Source organism: Lagopus leucura, unplaced genomic scaffold, assembly GCF_019238085.1.
Source record: "Lagopus leucura isolate 7727_CA_CO unplaced genomic scaffold, USGS_WTPT01 Super-Scaffold_100004, whole genome shotgun sequence".
Lineage (NCBI taxonomy): Eukaryota > Metazoa > Chordata > Aves > Galliformes > Phasianidae > Lagopus > Lagopus leucura.
Window position 1 is genome coordinate 29,079,533 of NW_024962264.1, and position 15,547 is coordinate 29,095,079.

A 15,547-nucleotide genomic window follows, 5' to 3' on the forward strand; every position below is an offset into this window, starting at 1 on the left:
CGGGAATCGTGCCTGAGAGCAACACGCGCCAACGGACAAAGGGAGAAGGCGCACGAGCGTGAGCGCGTGCCCTGAGGAGGCTGGTTGGTGCGTGTGTGTGCGCGCGCCACGTGAGAGTGACCCATCGAGGTGGGGGGACCCATGGGGTGACCCCCTTGCAAACCGGGCCCGCCTCCCGCTCCCAGCGCGGCTCCCCGCAACGCCCGCCCTCCCACCGCCTTTCCCCATTCACAAAAAACGCAGCGAAGATGGCGGGCCGGCGGCGAGCCCTTTTTTTGTGAATGGAGGCGGTGACGTCGGCCGCACCCGCGCGCCGCCTTCCCTCCATTCATACCCGCGGCGCGAGCCGGAGGGGCGGGGCGGCGCGGCGGGGTAGTAAAGGTTGGGCGGCGCGGAGCTGCGAGCGGCGGCCGGAGCGCGGAGCGGGGAAAGGCGGCCCCGTCATGGTGGCCCCGGAGGGGCTGCGGGAGATGGAGGGCAGCGCGCTGCGGCGTCTAGTAGGACGGGAGGAGGCGAGCGGCGGACGCTGCCTGCTGCTGGACTGCCGACCCTTCCTGGCGCACAGCGCCGGCCACATCCGCGGGGCTCTCAACGTGCGCTGCAACACCATCGTGAGGCGGCGGGCCAAGGGGGCGGTCAGCCTGGAGCAGATCCTGCCGGCCGAGGGCGAGGTGCGGGCTCGGCTGCGCGCCGGGCTCTACACCGCCGTGGTGCTGTACGACGAGCGCAGCCCACGCGCGGAGGCCCTGCGGGACGACAGCACCGTGGCCCTCGTGCTGCGCGCGCTCCGGCGCGACATGGCGCGCGCCGACATCCGGCTGCTGGCAGGTAAACGGGGAGGGGAGCGAACGAGGGGATCGGCGCGGAGGGGGAAGCCGCCCCCACCTCGTGCGGCTCTGTCCCCGGGACCAAACGGACGCTTTGCCGCGTCCCCTCGCCGTGGGGAAGGCCTCGGGAGGCCCGGTGCTTCTGCGGCGAGAGTCGGTGCTGAGGGTCAGGGTGGGTGTTAGGAGAAATTCCTTCTTCCGAGGAGTGGTGACGCATTGGCACTGGCTGCCCAGGGAGGTGGTGCGGTCACCGTCCCTGGAGGTGTTCAAGAAACGCGGAGATGTGGTACTGAGGAACGCGGTCCATGAGCATGGTGGGAATGGGCTGGGGGTTGGACTGGACGATCTTAGATATCTTTCTAACCTTAATGATTCTATTCTTCCGTGCTCTTTGCATGGGAAGCTGTGAGCAACCAGGGCTGCTGGGCTGGAGGATCCTTGTGAGGCTCTGTAGAAGAAAGGGTGCTCAGTGGTTTGATTCTGACTCCCTAAGAGTGAGTCTGTGTCATGGTTTACTCACAGCAGCGGTGAGAACGCATGTGCGCAGAGCAGCAAACCATTAGGAGGTTTTGATGGATGGAGCAGGAGCACAGTGAGGGCTCACTGAGAACCTGCTTTGGGTGTTCAGCCATGAGTTATCGCTTTGCTGGGAGCTGAAAGCGCTTGGGAGGGTCCTGGGCAGCCTGACCCAGAGAGTGGCAACCAGCCCATGGCAGGGTGTTAGAACTGGATGGGCTCTGAGGTCCCTTGCAACCTAAGCTATTCTGTGGTTCTATGATGCCCCTGTGGTTCTCAAGCAGGGTTGTTTGGGGTTAGTAATTCCTTATTTCTAAGAGTGAGATCTCAGTTATTTTGAGGTATGGGCCCTTAGAGTCTCAGCCTAACCCTAGAAGCCTCCTGCTTGCTTACCACAGAAATGCTAAAAAGATCCTGCTTGCTCCAGTTTTCTAAGAGTTGCACAAATCTGGCACTGCATGTGTCCAAAGGCAAATTTATTGGGTAGCACTTTGCTAAACGGCCCTTCAGTCTGATGAGGAGCACTGAAGAGAAATCTTCCCTGTTGGAAGGGTCCCTTTGCTTTTCCCAGGAGGAAGCTCATTTTTCTACACGACCCTGGGCAGCTTTTCCATCTTATAGAATCATAGAACAGCTTGGGTTGGAGGGGATCCTAGAGTTTCCAATCTGCTGCTGTAGGCTGGTTGCAGGACTGCAAAGGGCTTTCAGGTTCTGGAAATGCAGCCTCTGCAAACTGACCTTCTTATGTGAGAGAAGTGATGCACATTTACCGGTGTGTACATTTTCATGCAGAAGGGGCTGGAATCTTTCCCTGTGGAAGGGAAGAAAACCATAAAGGACGTTGCTGAGGGGCTCCTGAGGTGCTTTGTCGGATAAGCTTGCATCCACTTGAGAGCCAGAGTTGTCATTTCCATTGCTCTTGGGAACATCCAACATTGTTCTGTGTCAACTTAGAGCTACAGCTGGTATAAGGAATGTGTCCTGCAGCGTGTGCTCTGCCAGGTTCAGGTTGGTGAGCAGCAGTCCTGCACTTGGGATGAATCTTCAGCAGCTCTCCTGGGAGACAGGGCTCCATCTGGCTAGATTCATGGCAGCATTGAAATCCCTGACTTCTGTTGGCTGTAAGGTTCTACATCAGCCAACAAGGATTTCAGCCTTGTTGATTTGATTTGCGTGAGGACAGGAAATTTGCCCAGAGGTGTTTATCTGCTGTCCTGGGAAGTCAACAGGTGGCAGCTCTGTTGGATCTTCCTCGTGGGGAGGCACAAGGTCACCTCCAATATCTCCTTGGCAGCTGCTCAAAGCAGCGAGCAGCTCTTCCACAGGCACTCACCTCTCTGTTCAGCCCACCCTGTGTCCTTGGGAGGCAGGGACAGCTCTCTACAGACTGGCTTTACTGTGGGTTAACTTCTACGGCCTCCTGCCTTTTGGGCTGTAGGCGCTGGGATTGAGGGAACCTCTCTGCATTTTGTATCTGAGAAAGTAGAGAATTGAATAATATGTGGTGCAGGAGGGCATTGGAGTTCCAGGTCACTGGCAACAAACCCTCTCTCCTCTACAACCTTGGCATCAACCCTTAGGTTTTGGCTGGCTGTGTCCTAGAGCAGAGGCTTCTTCGGGCAGTTAGAAGCATTGGAGAGCTGAGGCCCATGGGAATGGCCCAGCCCAGGGGCTCCCTGCTTGCTGCCAGGAGCCTGGTTGCTCTCCTCAGGGCAGCAGGCTGCTCTCCATCCCTGTAGCATCATCTAGTGGCCAAGGGCACTCAGAATACATTGACTCCTGCTGTCCTGCAGCACTGTGAGCATGGCTGTAACACTCCTCTGGGCCTCGCTTTTTACAGGAGGTTACGAGCGTTTTGCCTCAGAGTATCCTGAATTCTGTGCTAAAACCAAGACCCCAACCAGCGTTTCGCCCCCCAGCAGCGCCGAGTCCCTGGATTTGGGCTTCAGTTCATGTGGGACCCCCCTTCATGACCAGGTACGTCCACATTGCAACACGGCCTTCCTGCTGCCCCTCCTCAAGTCTTCCTTGGGCCTGTAAAGTTATCCAGTTCTGTGCTCATAATCTGTTTTTTCTCCATCACAGGGTGGCCCTGTGGAAATCCTTCCCTTCCTCTACCTTGGCAGCGCCTACCATGCGGCACGACGGGACATGCTGGATGCACTGGGCATCACAGCCCTGCTGAACGTCTCATCTGACTGCCCCAACCACTTCGAGGGGCACTACCAGTATAAGTGCATCCCTGTGGAAGACAACCACAAAGCTGACATAAGCTCCTGGTTCATGGAGGCAATTGAGTACATCGGTAAGTGCCCATTTAGAGAAGCCAGGCTGTGGTTTGCATGCAGCCAGAGGAGGCCACGAGGTAGGTCCCAAGGACTGGAGCTTTAGGCTCCATCCCTGGAGGTGCTCAAGGCCAGGTCAGATGAGCCCTGGGCTGCCTGATGTGGTGGGTGGCAACCAGCCCATGGCAGGGGGTTGGGCGCAGGCAGACTCTGAGGTCCCTTCCAAGTGTGGGTGTGATGTCAGCCATCATGTGGCGGGTTGGCCAGGGGCTGGGCCTCGTTGGAAGGGTGCAGGTCTCACGTGTCGCTCTCTGTTGCCCTCCAGACTCGGTGAAAGAGTGCTGTGGCCGAGTCCTTGTCCACTGCCAGGCTGGCATCTCCCGCTCAGCTACCATCTGCCTGGCCTACCTGATGATGAAGAAGCGCGTCAAGCTGGAAGAGGCCTTTGAGTTTGTCAAGCAGCGCCGGAGCATCATCTCTCCTAACTTCAGTTTCATGGGGCAGCTGCTGCAGTTCGAATCGCAGGTCTTGGCCACCTCATGCGCAGTGGAAGCTGCCAGCCCCTCAGGGACACTGCGGGAGCGGGGCAAGACCACTTCTACCCCTACCTCCCAGTTTGTCTTCAGCTTCCCCGTCTCCGTTGGTGTCCATGCCACCCCCAGCAGCCTCCCATACCTGCACAGCCCCATTACCACGTCACCCAGCTGTTAGCTTGGGGCTAAGGCCAGCCAGGCAGGTAGCACAGAGGGGCACAGAGCCCCGGGATGTTAAGCAATAGTGCCGGACACTGCCATTGACCCTGGACTCAATGTCTTTTTCATAGAGCAATTTCTTACCTCATCTCGTACTCTTTTTTTTTTTTGCTTTTTATGTTGTGAAAACCACAAACCTTGATGTTGTCCAGGCTCTGTTTTGGGGGAGGAAAAAATAGTGTACCGGGTTTCCTGAAGTGCCTGGTCTGCATCTCTTCCCATCTCTACTTTATTACCTTGTTTTTCAGGAAGAAAAAAAAACAACAACAAAAAAAACCCCTCCCTTTCCATCCTGTTTCTGCTCCCAGTTCATGTGGGTGTTGACTTGGGTTGAAAAGGGAGCATAAGCTATTTCTGTTGCACAGCACTTTCCCCCCCCTTTGCACAGAGGGACATTGGTGAGTGCGGTATGTGCTGCGTACCTGAGCCAGGCACAGTGACCAGCAATGCTGCAATAGGGCCTCAGGGTGATTGCAGGGAGCTTCAGGTCACCTGCTGTGCTGGCTTCTGGGGGACAGCAGCCTCTGGCTGGGAGGCAGCATGGATGGAGAGATGCAATCCTAAGTGACGCTTGTGTGTGTGTGTGTGTATATGTACCTGTGTCTTTAAGTCTCCCCAGTTCCCATAAAACTTGTGTCAAACCTGTAGTTTAAAGAAGAGAAAGAAGGGGTAAGGACAGCAATAGAGGCTGCTGATTACTCTTGACCTGTTTCCTCCCTACCATCCTATGGCTGCTCTTCCCAAAGAAGCAGTGTAGGACAGGGCTGGACTGTGATGTGGAGAGAAGCAGAGGGGGAAGAAGAGGTGCAGAGGTGTCCTCCATCTCACTTTCTGCACTCCAGGACCAGCATCTGCCACAGCCTGAGCTCTGCCAAGCATTCAGCAACCTGCACTGGGCTGCAAGGTCCCACACACCCAGGTACCTGCACTGCAGCCTTAGGCTCAAGCCCAGAAAATGCTTCATCCCCAATCTCTGTGTAGCTTTACCACTCTCCATCTTCCCAGCCCACACCAATACAAAATGCCTGTGTGGCTGATGTACATATGTATGGTTTTGTTCCTTTTATTATTATTATTTTTTTTTTTTTTAGAAATCAACTTTTTATTTATTGCCCAAGGGAGAAAAATTGTTTGGAGAAAATAATAATAAAACACTTTTCAACAGCTGTGGCTGAGATCAGGTTTGTCTGGGGGCTCAGAGAATCACAGGATGGCTTGGGTTGGAAGGAAACTGAAAGCCCACCTAATTTCAGCCCTCTCCTGTGAGCTGGTTGTCCCCCTGTCACATCAGGCTGCCCAGTGCCCCATCCAACCTAATCTTGAGCACCACCAGGGATGGGGCATCCACAGCCTTTCCTCCTAACAACAGGTGGAGCAAACACTCAGCTTTTACAGAGCAACTGTTAAAAATGTATTTATTGAGTTTTAAACTATTACAAGTATTGCAGATCAGACATTTAGTCAAGCACATTTATAGATCAAACTTGGTTGTTACAACGTTACCTAAAGTCCACCATGTAGACAGGCTGAGAACCTGCCCATCATCTTCTTTTACAGAGAGGGTAAAGGAAGAAATAAATAAATGCTATCCCAGCTCCAGGTGGTCAGCCACCAAGAGAGGAACAAAGGACTAGCTGTGAAGACAAAGTTATATAAAAGTCTAAAAACTCAACCCCAGATACATTGCTGTTTGGGGTGGCAGAGCAAGCGATCAGAAATGGAGGTGCACAAGCTCACGGGACTGTGGCACAGAAATCCCCACTTCGATTTCCAAAGCTGAAGCAAGTTCCACAGATGTTAAGAAGAAACAGTGCCAAAATTACCTTGTAATACAGTTACTCTAATCAAACTACATTAGTCATCAGCACAATGGAACCAACACTAAGAATTGCCACCAATAGGCTCGGTATGACAGAACTAGATAGATCAAAACCAGTCTGCTAATACAGCCTGATGGGCGCATGCGTTCATTTCACCGCAGTGCATGGGCTCCTCTTGCTCCCTGCTGACTCACTCACTTTCCTTCAGCAGTGCTCACAAGCACTGCCCCAACCCCCACAGGTTGCAGCTCTCCCCTGTTTCCAAAGCACCTCTGACCACCAGCAGGTTCCAGTCCATAGATTCCCACATCAGTTGGTACCCAGGGCTAAACTGAATCTGCACTCCCCCCTGTCCTACCCAGAAGTGTGTCAGCTTAGCTTGAAATGACTGAAACACACACCAGGCACACATCCTTTTTGATATCAGTTAGATTTTCTAGGGTCAGGAAGTATGGGAATGGTGAAATTCCTTTAAGAATAAATTCACACGCTCCCTGACTTTCTGCTTCTGAGAACAATCCCAATATTCAAAACTCATCTGCCTACTTTGAGCTTGGAACCATTTCTTTTTCCCCATCTTCGGAAAAAAAATTGGTAGAAGAGTTTGCAGGTAAGGAAATTCCTGCTACACAACACGGTGGGATTTGATCATATCACTTGCAAACACTCAAAACAGGTTAGAAAAAACGATCCTGATTCCTTGACTACAGATCAGTAGTGGCTGGAAAACTAGCAAACCAGTACAACAGTCTACAGCAGTTTTCACGGAGCTGGGATCAAAGATTGGTGGAGAGAAGTAAGGAAGAGAAAGAAAGATGTACCACACTGAGATGCTGTACTCTGGTTTTAATTCTGACAAGTTTTGCTGACAGCGTTCAGACTGCAATGCCACCCTGTGTCATGGATACAACCTCAGCCCTGGAGAGCCAGAACCTCCTGCTTCAGACTCGGTGAAGCGCCGCTCTGTCTGCTCACTGAGGCCCTATCACAGCTGTTTCAAAGCACTCCTCTAAGGGTAAAAGGCACCAGCTCAGGACAAGCACCATCCCCTCTGCAAGGCACCACATTAATCCCACAGGGAATGGCTCTGCCTGGAGCCACTGAGAGGTGCCAGGCTCCCAAACCTGGCTTAGCCCAGCACCTTCCTGCATCCTCGCTTCTATCATGCCTCTGTTGGTGATGTGGTGCTGCAAACAAGCATCCCATCACCAGGGGACAGCCCTGCTCAGGACAAGGCACCCTGCCAAATCCTATTTCTGGAACTAGGAGCTCTTACATCAACTCCCTCAGCTAAAGCAGCAGCAACCCTACTGCAAACCAAACAGTGTCAGCAGCAGCTCAACCACCGCCAGCTTTTCCATGGGTAACAGACACTGATGGGAAGATCCTCACCATGTTCTGAGCCACGAGAGACACACACACACACACACACACACACACACGCACACACAACTTTGTCCAGCAGAGGCACACGCTAGTCTGCACAGCCCACCAGACTGTGATGTCCCTCTGTGCTGGCTACGGATGGGCATGGGACTGTTGAGACAAAATCCACTGCAAAATCATTTCTTCACACAGCGCCTTTTACTCTGCACAGAACATCAGATACGTAACATGGGCAGTTTCCAGATACCGAACAGTGTATTTTTGTACTCCAGAACTTCACAGCTCTTGAAGAAACCCAGATTTTGTTCAATTAGCACACAGGAAACAACAAGCAAGAACAAAATCTGGTGCGGGCCTGGTGGGGTTTTGTTTTTAGGTTTGTTCTTGTTTTTCAAAGATGTAAAGCTTTCAACTTCCACACACACATTAACTATTTTGCTCATCTACGAAGCACAATTCATTTTTTTAATCACTATGTCTAATGGGGATGGCGAGCCACACTCACCCTCATTGCTATCTTGAAACCCTAGTGTAGATAGGCACATCCCCTACTCCATTCTTAACTAAATTAAAAACAAACCCCAAACTTAAATGATGAATACAAAGCTTCAAAGCCTAGTGGTGATCTCTGCAATTCTAACACTACTAAACAAGTAGCCAAAATACAACCATCCGACTGTGTCAATGATGTCTGATTAAAAGGACAACTAGGCCAGAGCCTGGCTTGGACTGCGAAGCTGATTACTTCATCAGGTCACAAAATGAAGTGAAAACCATAGATCCAGTGCCAGCTCAAGAGAAATAAAACCCAAAGCTCAAGATCTGCTGCAGTATTGCTATTTCTAAGGTTTTCTTTATAGATATTACAGAGTGGATGTGCAGGCAGCCAGAATGCATCAGATGACTGATTTTACAGTGGGTGCAATTCCTCCAGGAGGATAACTTGCTTCAACACTAAAGTTTTAATGCTAAAAATGAAAATTCTGTGTCTTAAAGCTGAAAGTGAAAACTCTGTTTTATCCAAACACCCCGAGCAAACCCCACTGGCAGGGAGTATATGTTTTTACAAACTGAAAGCATGGTATTCTGTCATTCCCTCACTTAAAGAGTGATGAAGCTGGAATGCATGAACTGGATCATCAGCTTTTCAGCAGTGCCGGTCGATAAGGAAATGAACAGCCTGTTCAAGGGAACATTTTACCTTCAGCCATGATGTGCTCGATGCTGGAAAACATCTCATATTGATGGTTTAAAAACAAAACCAAAACTACTAATAACGGCTTGACTTTCAACCTTCTCTGAAGTTGTAAAAACAACTCAAAAAAAAAGCCAAAAGAAATTGATTTATACTTTTGTTAAATCTGTATTGTTCATGAGGGAGACTTCCAAGTTGTCTGATGCTGTGCTATGCAACGCTGAAATATAACTTTCTCCTGCCCAGCAAAATAAACCCAGGAACTTGCACGGAAGGGGGTTAGGGTGAGTACATCCCAGCTCTGTCCTCTGGTATACCTGCAAGCAAATTGACTTCCCAACTGATCTTTTTAAAAAAGTTTTCCAAATAAAGATGTAGTACACGTATTTTAAAAAATTATTTTTGTAAACCACTTAAGCTGTTCAACAACCACAATGTCAAACAGATGTAACACGAAACTGCTGTAACACACTCTCCCTTACCAGTCTGAGAACCATCTTCTGTGCCTCATATAGAGGGATGTGACCCAGATACATCCCTGCATGTGTGGTCTTCTGACTTGTCAACTATATCCCAACAAAACCCTATGCCACTGTAAGGGGAGAGTGTTTCACAAACTGCACACACTTGATAGCAGCCTATAAAATGTTCTTTTAGAGATATCAGCAGAGGACATTGACCTGCTGTATCAAGTCCTTTCAAGCACAAGAGTTGGTTTGACACTTCTGTCGAGTTTCCCCAGAAAATTCATGCAGACAACTCAGCAAACCAAAATGTGATTTGTTTCCTCTCTAAAGTAACACTCACATATCAGTATATTTGCTCAGAGGTGTGCAAAAAAACCCTTATCTTGAAGAACTGGACCTAGCCCCTTCTCAGATGAATTTGATATTGCATTGTTAATGGTTTTAGTCAACTTGACTTTGTGCAAAATACCTTTAAGTAGGTTCTGGCTCAACTCCAGAATACAAAAGGAAAATAAATAGCTGACTGAGACTTTCTGAAAACATAAAATGAATGCTGCATGCTGAAAGGAAAATTATGGACTTAATGCAGTTTATCTTCAAATAAAGTAAGTAGAACAGTAGTGTCTGAAATTTTAACATGTGAGATGGCCTTGATAAAGATTTCTGTTTGCACAATGTTCTCAAAGTCTAGATCAAAACATTATCTTGCACATGGTAATGGTAGAGACTAAGAGCCTGAGATGCATTATTAAAAGGCAGTCTCTTGTAAACCTTCCTCAAAAGGAACAATATAGCAGTTGAGTATGCAAGAGTTACTCTTATATTCATCAAGACAGCAATGCTTTATAAAAGACATACAGCTTATTTCCAGATTAAGAATTTTATATGATACTGATATCCTGAACACGTATCCACCCAGTCCAAGATTGAAGTCGCATCCTTCTTCACTGTTCTGCAGCTACTAGGTCTTTTGCTCTGCTGCTGTTCCTGTCTGTGAAGGAGCTTCTGGTTTCACAATCTGGTATGTAATAAGATATTCTGGATATGCCTAAAAGTCAAGAAAAAAGACTGTTTTACAGAAGGGTACACTCAGTAACTTCGCGTTTTGGATTTCAAATGATGATTAGGAAGGGCAATGCAAGAATCAGCTCTGTGTTAAAGAATGCAAAAGAAAATGCAGATTTCAGGCAGCTGAATGAAATTAACAAATCCAGGGAAGGTTCCTTAGGATACAAAGCACGTATTTTCTGCTCTGAGGATAATTAAGCAGAGGAACAAGCTACTCAGAGAGACTCTGAAGCATCATTCTCTTTCATGTCCTACCTGGTCAAAGCCTTCAGCAATCTGCTGTGCAAGAAAGGGTGAACAAGAGGTTGCTTTAGATGACTACCCAAGGTTTTTTCCAACTTGAATTTATTTTATAATCTTTGAATCATCCAAGGCAATGAGAAAAACATTCTTCTAGGCTAAGAGCCTCTGCTGAGTTACTCAGAATAAAAATCAGCTCCTGAAGACTGCTGTGCTATTTCTGTTGCCATAAGGGGAGACAGGGATATTGCCACAGCTGGGAATCCACAGGTAAAAAGCTCAGAATACTCACTATCTATAAAACCCCAGAAATGCAAATGTTCTTGTAACTGCAGTAATGTCACTTAAATGCAGTGGGAGAAACAGTACATGCTCACAAAAACTACATCTCTTAATAGGCTCTGCTCAGTGCCACAGAGGAGGAATGAGGCCATTTTCCACAATGTGGATCAGAGCAGCTCAGTGGAAAGGAGCAGCACTTCCTGCCTCAATATAGTTTACTGTTTATTTTTACAATTAAGTGAAAAAAATCCAAGAGAGCCCACCTGGAGTGGAAAATCATTTATATCCCTTCTGAAACTCCAAGCTCTGTTAGTTGTCACTAGCCACCTACCTGTTCTCCTCTATAGATAACGTATTCAGCGTATGCAAGTCCATTCACACTTGGCCTGCCAATAACTGAATGGTGTCCTGGAGGGGCGTGTGCCATCTTCATGGTACTGAACTGAAGAAAGGATTTTCCAAGGGTCACTCTGCAGAAAAGCATTTGTCTAAAACGAAAAGAGAAACACCGTGTTAACATTTCTGAGAGACGTAAGCTTCCAGAATGATTTCAGACTTCCATTTGCTACAGTTAATTTCTCAAAGGTTTTTGGAGAAGCAGTTTTAGAAACCAGTTCTAAAGCTGTGTCTAAAAATTCCTTCTTTTCTTGACATTCAGAAGGGAAAACACATGCTTTGTATAGCTGTTGCATGGAGGCCTGCTCTAGTTCATTTTCTATAAAGCTGTTGTACAAAACTGAAACTCTTCTAGTTCTAACCAGCAGGGTGAGTGTCAAAGCATGAAAAGCACACCGATCTACTTCAGTACAAAACAAAGCTGTGATTAAGTCCTGCTCACTACCTCCAAAATTGTCTGATCTGTAGGACCAAACCATACTGCTGATCACCACTTAGCAGTGCAGTTTTGTTCTAAGATTGCCTGCAGTTTAATTGCTTTTTTTGTCTGACTCTTCATTTTCAAACTTGCTATTTCAAGTCTCATTCCTGAGTCACCACTCACTTTGATTTATACCCACTCTGACCTTTCTGTGGGACTCACATTTATGTCTGCTTCTGTTCAGCCCCAACCAATGGAAAAAGTGCATTTTCCCCACCATGACAGAACTCAACTGGCTATTCTTTCCCCACAATTCATCCTGTGCGAGGGTCATAAAAACCCTGGAGGACAGCTGGAGTTATACCTACAAGGAACTCTGCTGGAGACATACCTGTGGCAGATGTAACAGGACCTGTCTTTGTGTGTGGGACAGCCTGTTCCTCCTCCTATCCCATACACATATTGGTTGCTCTTTGAAGAGTTCTCTGCAAAATAAATTCCAGCTCCAAACATTCCTCCAATGTACGCGTGCCTTTCATCAAATCCTTTGTGAATGATAGCATTAATAAAAGGAGACCCTGAAAAAAAAAACACAAAAAGAAGTGTTATCACACAGCTGTTAAGACCTGTAGTAATTCTGGGCTTTATGTCAAGAGGAGCTTTTTCTGCCTCAGATAGATCATTAAATACCACAAAGTGTGCTCAGTCAGCTGGAAGGGGGCGATACCCAGTAGGATGCAGTGATGTGTGGGATTTATCATTCTATACCAACAAAATCCCACGTGTGAGTCACATCTTACTCAGTTACAGATCTCATTAAGTGGCCTTCCCACTCCCTCCTCACATTTCAACACAATTTATCTTGTCAGTGCACACTTTCTTCAGCAGTCAGTACTCTCTAATAAAGGGCATATTTATCAGGACAATCACACCCTAAACCAATTTCCTACACAGAATCATAGAAGGTGCTATGGCAGGAGTCATTTGCACTAGGCAGTTGTCATTTGCAGGCACTTCTGGATGCTTCTGGAGAACATCCTGCCTAAGCTCATGGTTAGTTTTGATTCCTTTCCCTCATGGTTACCTGAAGTGCCAGGGAAAAATGCTTTTTAGTATGTGCTGCTCCCCTTTTTCAGAAGATAACTTGCATTTCTCACAGCAGTGTACAGTCCCCCCAGTAGTTACCATCAGTTTTAATGGCAATGGCTGAGATACAGCATTTTATAAATGTATTTTGTACCTAGTGGAGCGTTACAGATTGCATAGAATACCTTCACCACCCCCACACCCATGCATTTTTAGCATAGAAAAACAACTATTGTACAGGATGGCAAAAACAGCCACACTAACAATGTCTATGGGTTCCTGTGTGCTTCTGGTTTCCTTTTTTTTTTTAATACCAGTACATACAAACAGTTATCACTTCATTACCATGAAACAACATGCGCTCATTGTGATGGTTATGATTCTCTTCTGAGACCTCCTTCTGCCTGTGACAGAATCTCTCCCGCAACTTTTTATTCACAACCTTTTGAATCTGCAGTGGAACAACAAGCATTAAGCATGCAACTCCAAATAAGTGAAATATGGTTTCAAAAAAGTTTGCAGAAATTCTACAGAGAAGCACAGCAAGATGCACAAATGGTACAAAAAAACCCCACAAACCAAAGAAAACGTGCCCCTTCTGAACATGCCCTTACAACCAAGTCAGGAACATACGCTTCAAGATGTTCACATTTATTGTGAATTACAGCTTAAGTTCTCGGGTTTAAGGCAAGCTTTCAGGCTTCTCCCCTCAGACTAGGTAATACCATCACGAACTACAGACTGTCTGAAACTCATTCCCTCCCTCCTTTGGCCTCTCTTGAACAGGCCTAGCTTTCTGAAGGCTTAGGTTTAATGTTCACTATCTGGTTGGTGGCAACCCTGCCCATGGCAGAGGATTGGAAGTGGATGGCCATTGAAGTCCCTCCCAACTTAAACCATTCCATGACTTCTTTAGACTTCTTTAAAAGCACAAGTGGATACTTCTTCCTCACTCCATATGCCAAGCACATAGTCAGTATAAATTTAGTACTCGGTGCTTGCTTTAACTCTGTAATTGGTTATCATACCAACAAAGAGCTCTAAGCTTAAAAGGTCGATCTGTTAAATCAATTCTGTGTGCTTGCCTAAGTACCAACTTATTTTGCTACATAGAACTACAAGGCTTTGAAACTTACCCTGATGACGTTGTACCTGTTGAAAATCCCACCAGCATTTCCACCATCTCTGTGCTCCCGGATTGTACTTTGCATCTACATTAATGAACACAACAGAATGTTCAGCACATAGAACTTGTTAGTAAGGAAAAGTAATCATGCAGTATCTGTCTTAATACGTCACAGACAGCAACAGAATCTGGGTTGAAAATTAACTAAAAGGTGCCAAAAAAGTCAATTTTAAACAGAGATATACTTTTCTTCAGGCACCCAACACACTATTCAAGCTTTATGGTACTGTTTGAGAAACTGAATGTCGCAATTATTCAATCTGATAATAAAAACCTACATAGGGAAGAGGATTGGCACTTGCTATCAACATTACACTATTGGAAGACTTCAGATTAGAAAAAAATAACTCAAACAAAAAGATCATTTTGAAGTAATAACAAATGTATTTCTAATGACTATAGCTTGTATTTCTTAGTGGTATGAACACTAAGTTTTCTCATGGCATTAGAAGGTTCTCAGAATTTCAACAATTTTACCATTTTTTTTTCCAGTGGTATTTATACCCACAGCACCAACGTTTAGTAACAACTCATCCCAATTTACTCTAGTAAACAAGTGACTCTTTCTGTCAGACATGGTTATACAAAAAATCCGCACAAACTCCAGTTTGCAGAGTTACTGATAAAAAAATATTCCAGGGTGCTGGCAGCAATCCTGTGCTACAAAGTAACATCATTACACAAGCAGCTGAAAGAACAATGAAGTGTTTACTTCAAACATAACTCTTAAGAAAGTCTTTCCTCTTAAGCTTTTCCTTTCAAAATGGTAACTGCTTGTAGTTGACTCAAATAAAACAGCCTGTGTGTGGGAGGAAAAATTACAGTCATCTCTGCTTATCCAAGAGCAGCTTATCTAGGTTACAGATTAACTAAACCACTGAGACAAGAGAAAACAAGCTGGTTCACAAGCAGAAATGGCCTGAGCAAAAAGAATGCCTACAGACTTGCATGGCCTTAATCTCCCAGTCTCCACACACAGCCTTTGCTTTTCACAGGTGTGCCTTTCTCTGATAAGCTATGTAAGCCCTAGCTCTGAGACAGACATCCAGAACAATGCCAGCAAGGCAAAATTAGGTTAGCAGGAAATGAGAAACAAAATCACGTATTTAAAGAAAAAAACTGGCAGGAAACAGTAAAAGAAATCACCATCAGTATAAACTGAAACAAACTAAAGCTCTAAACTCCGCATCAGATCTGTGCAGTTCACCAAAGCACTTTCATCACTTTCAGCATGTTGCAAGATTCAGCTCTAAGGATTAGGTGACGAAGGAAATGCACCACCACCAAAAAAGATAACTGCAATACCTCCTCTTCAACGGACTGATACTCCTTATCATCAGGTGCAAGGTCAAGGAGAATAGTGCCCTGACTCACGCAGTGGAAAGTTAAATACGGATTGGTACCTACAGAGGGAAGGAATTAGAGAAGTTAAAAAAAAAAAATCATTGGGGAAAATAAAGCCAGACTTATTCTTACAAAACATCGCAATTTTTCTGCTTATACAACCCCGGGAGGCAGGAAGCACAAAATAAACACAAGGACTAAAAATAACCTTAATAAATCACCTAAATAACCTTCAAAAGATGAAGTACTTTCATTGGCAGCAGGGTCTTCAGAGAG

At 46.6% G+C, this 15,547-nt stretch overlaps 2 protein-coding genes across 2 annotated transcripts in view; one reads left to right on the forward strand and one right to left on the reverse strand.

Moving 5' to 3' along the window:
- Positions 1 to 418: 418 nt before the first annotated feature.
- DUSP4 (dual specificity phosphatase 4) lies at positions 419 to 4,670 on the forward strand. The gene is made up of 4 exons (XM_042871471.1): positions 419 to 828; positions 3,184 to 3,320; positions 3,429 to 3,648; positions 3,954 to 4,670. Exons 1-4 carry the CDS (start codon positions 444 to 446, stop codon positions 4,337 to 4,339), a joined length of 1,128 nt encoding a protein of 375 aa, XP_042727405.1. The 5' UTR covers positions 419 to 443; the 3' UTR covers positions 4,340 to 4,670.
- A 1,108-nt stretch (positions 4,671 to 5,778) lies between these two features.
- TNKS (tankyrase) overlaps positions 5,779 to 15,547 on the reverse strand; it is a 106,085-nt gene continuing 96,316 nt past the window's right edge. Inside the window, exons 22-27 of the mRNA XM_042871383.1 lie at positions 15,233 to 15,330; positions 13,878 to 13,952; positions 13,087 to 13,192; positions 12,047 to 12,233; positions 11,170 to 11,326; positions 5,779 to 10,296 (exon numbers count right to left, since the gene is read on the reverse strand). Of these exons, the coding sequence (XP_042727317.1) occupies positions 10,210 to 10,296; positions 11,170 to 11,326; positions 12,047 to 12,233; positions 13,087 to 13,192; positions 13,878 to 13,952; positions 15,233 to 15,330 (710 nt within the window). The 3' untranslated portion in view covers positions 5,779 to 10,209. The remainder of the gene's footprint in view (positions 10,297 to 11,169; positions 11,327 to 12,046; positions 12,234 to 13,086; positions 13,193 to 13,877; positions 13,953 to 15,232; positions 15,331 to 15,547) is intronic.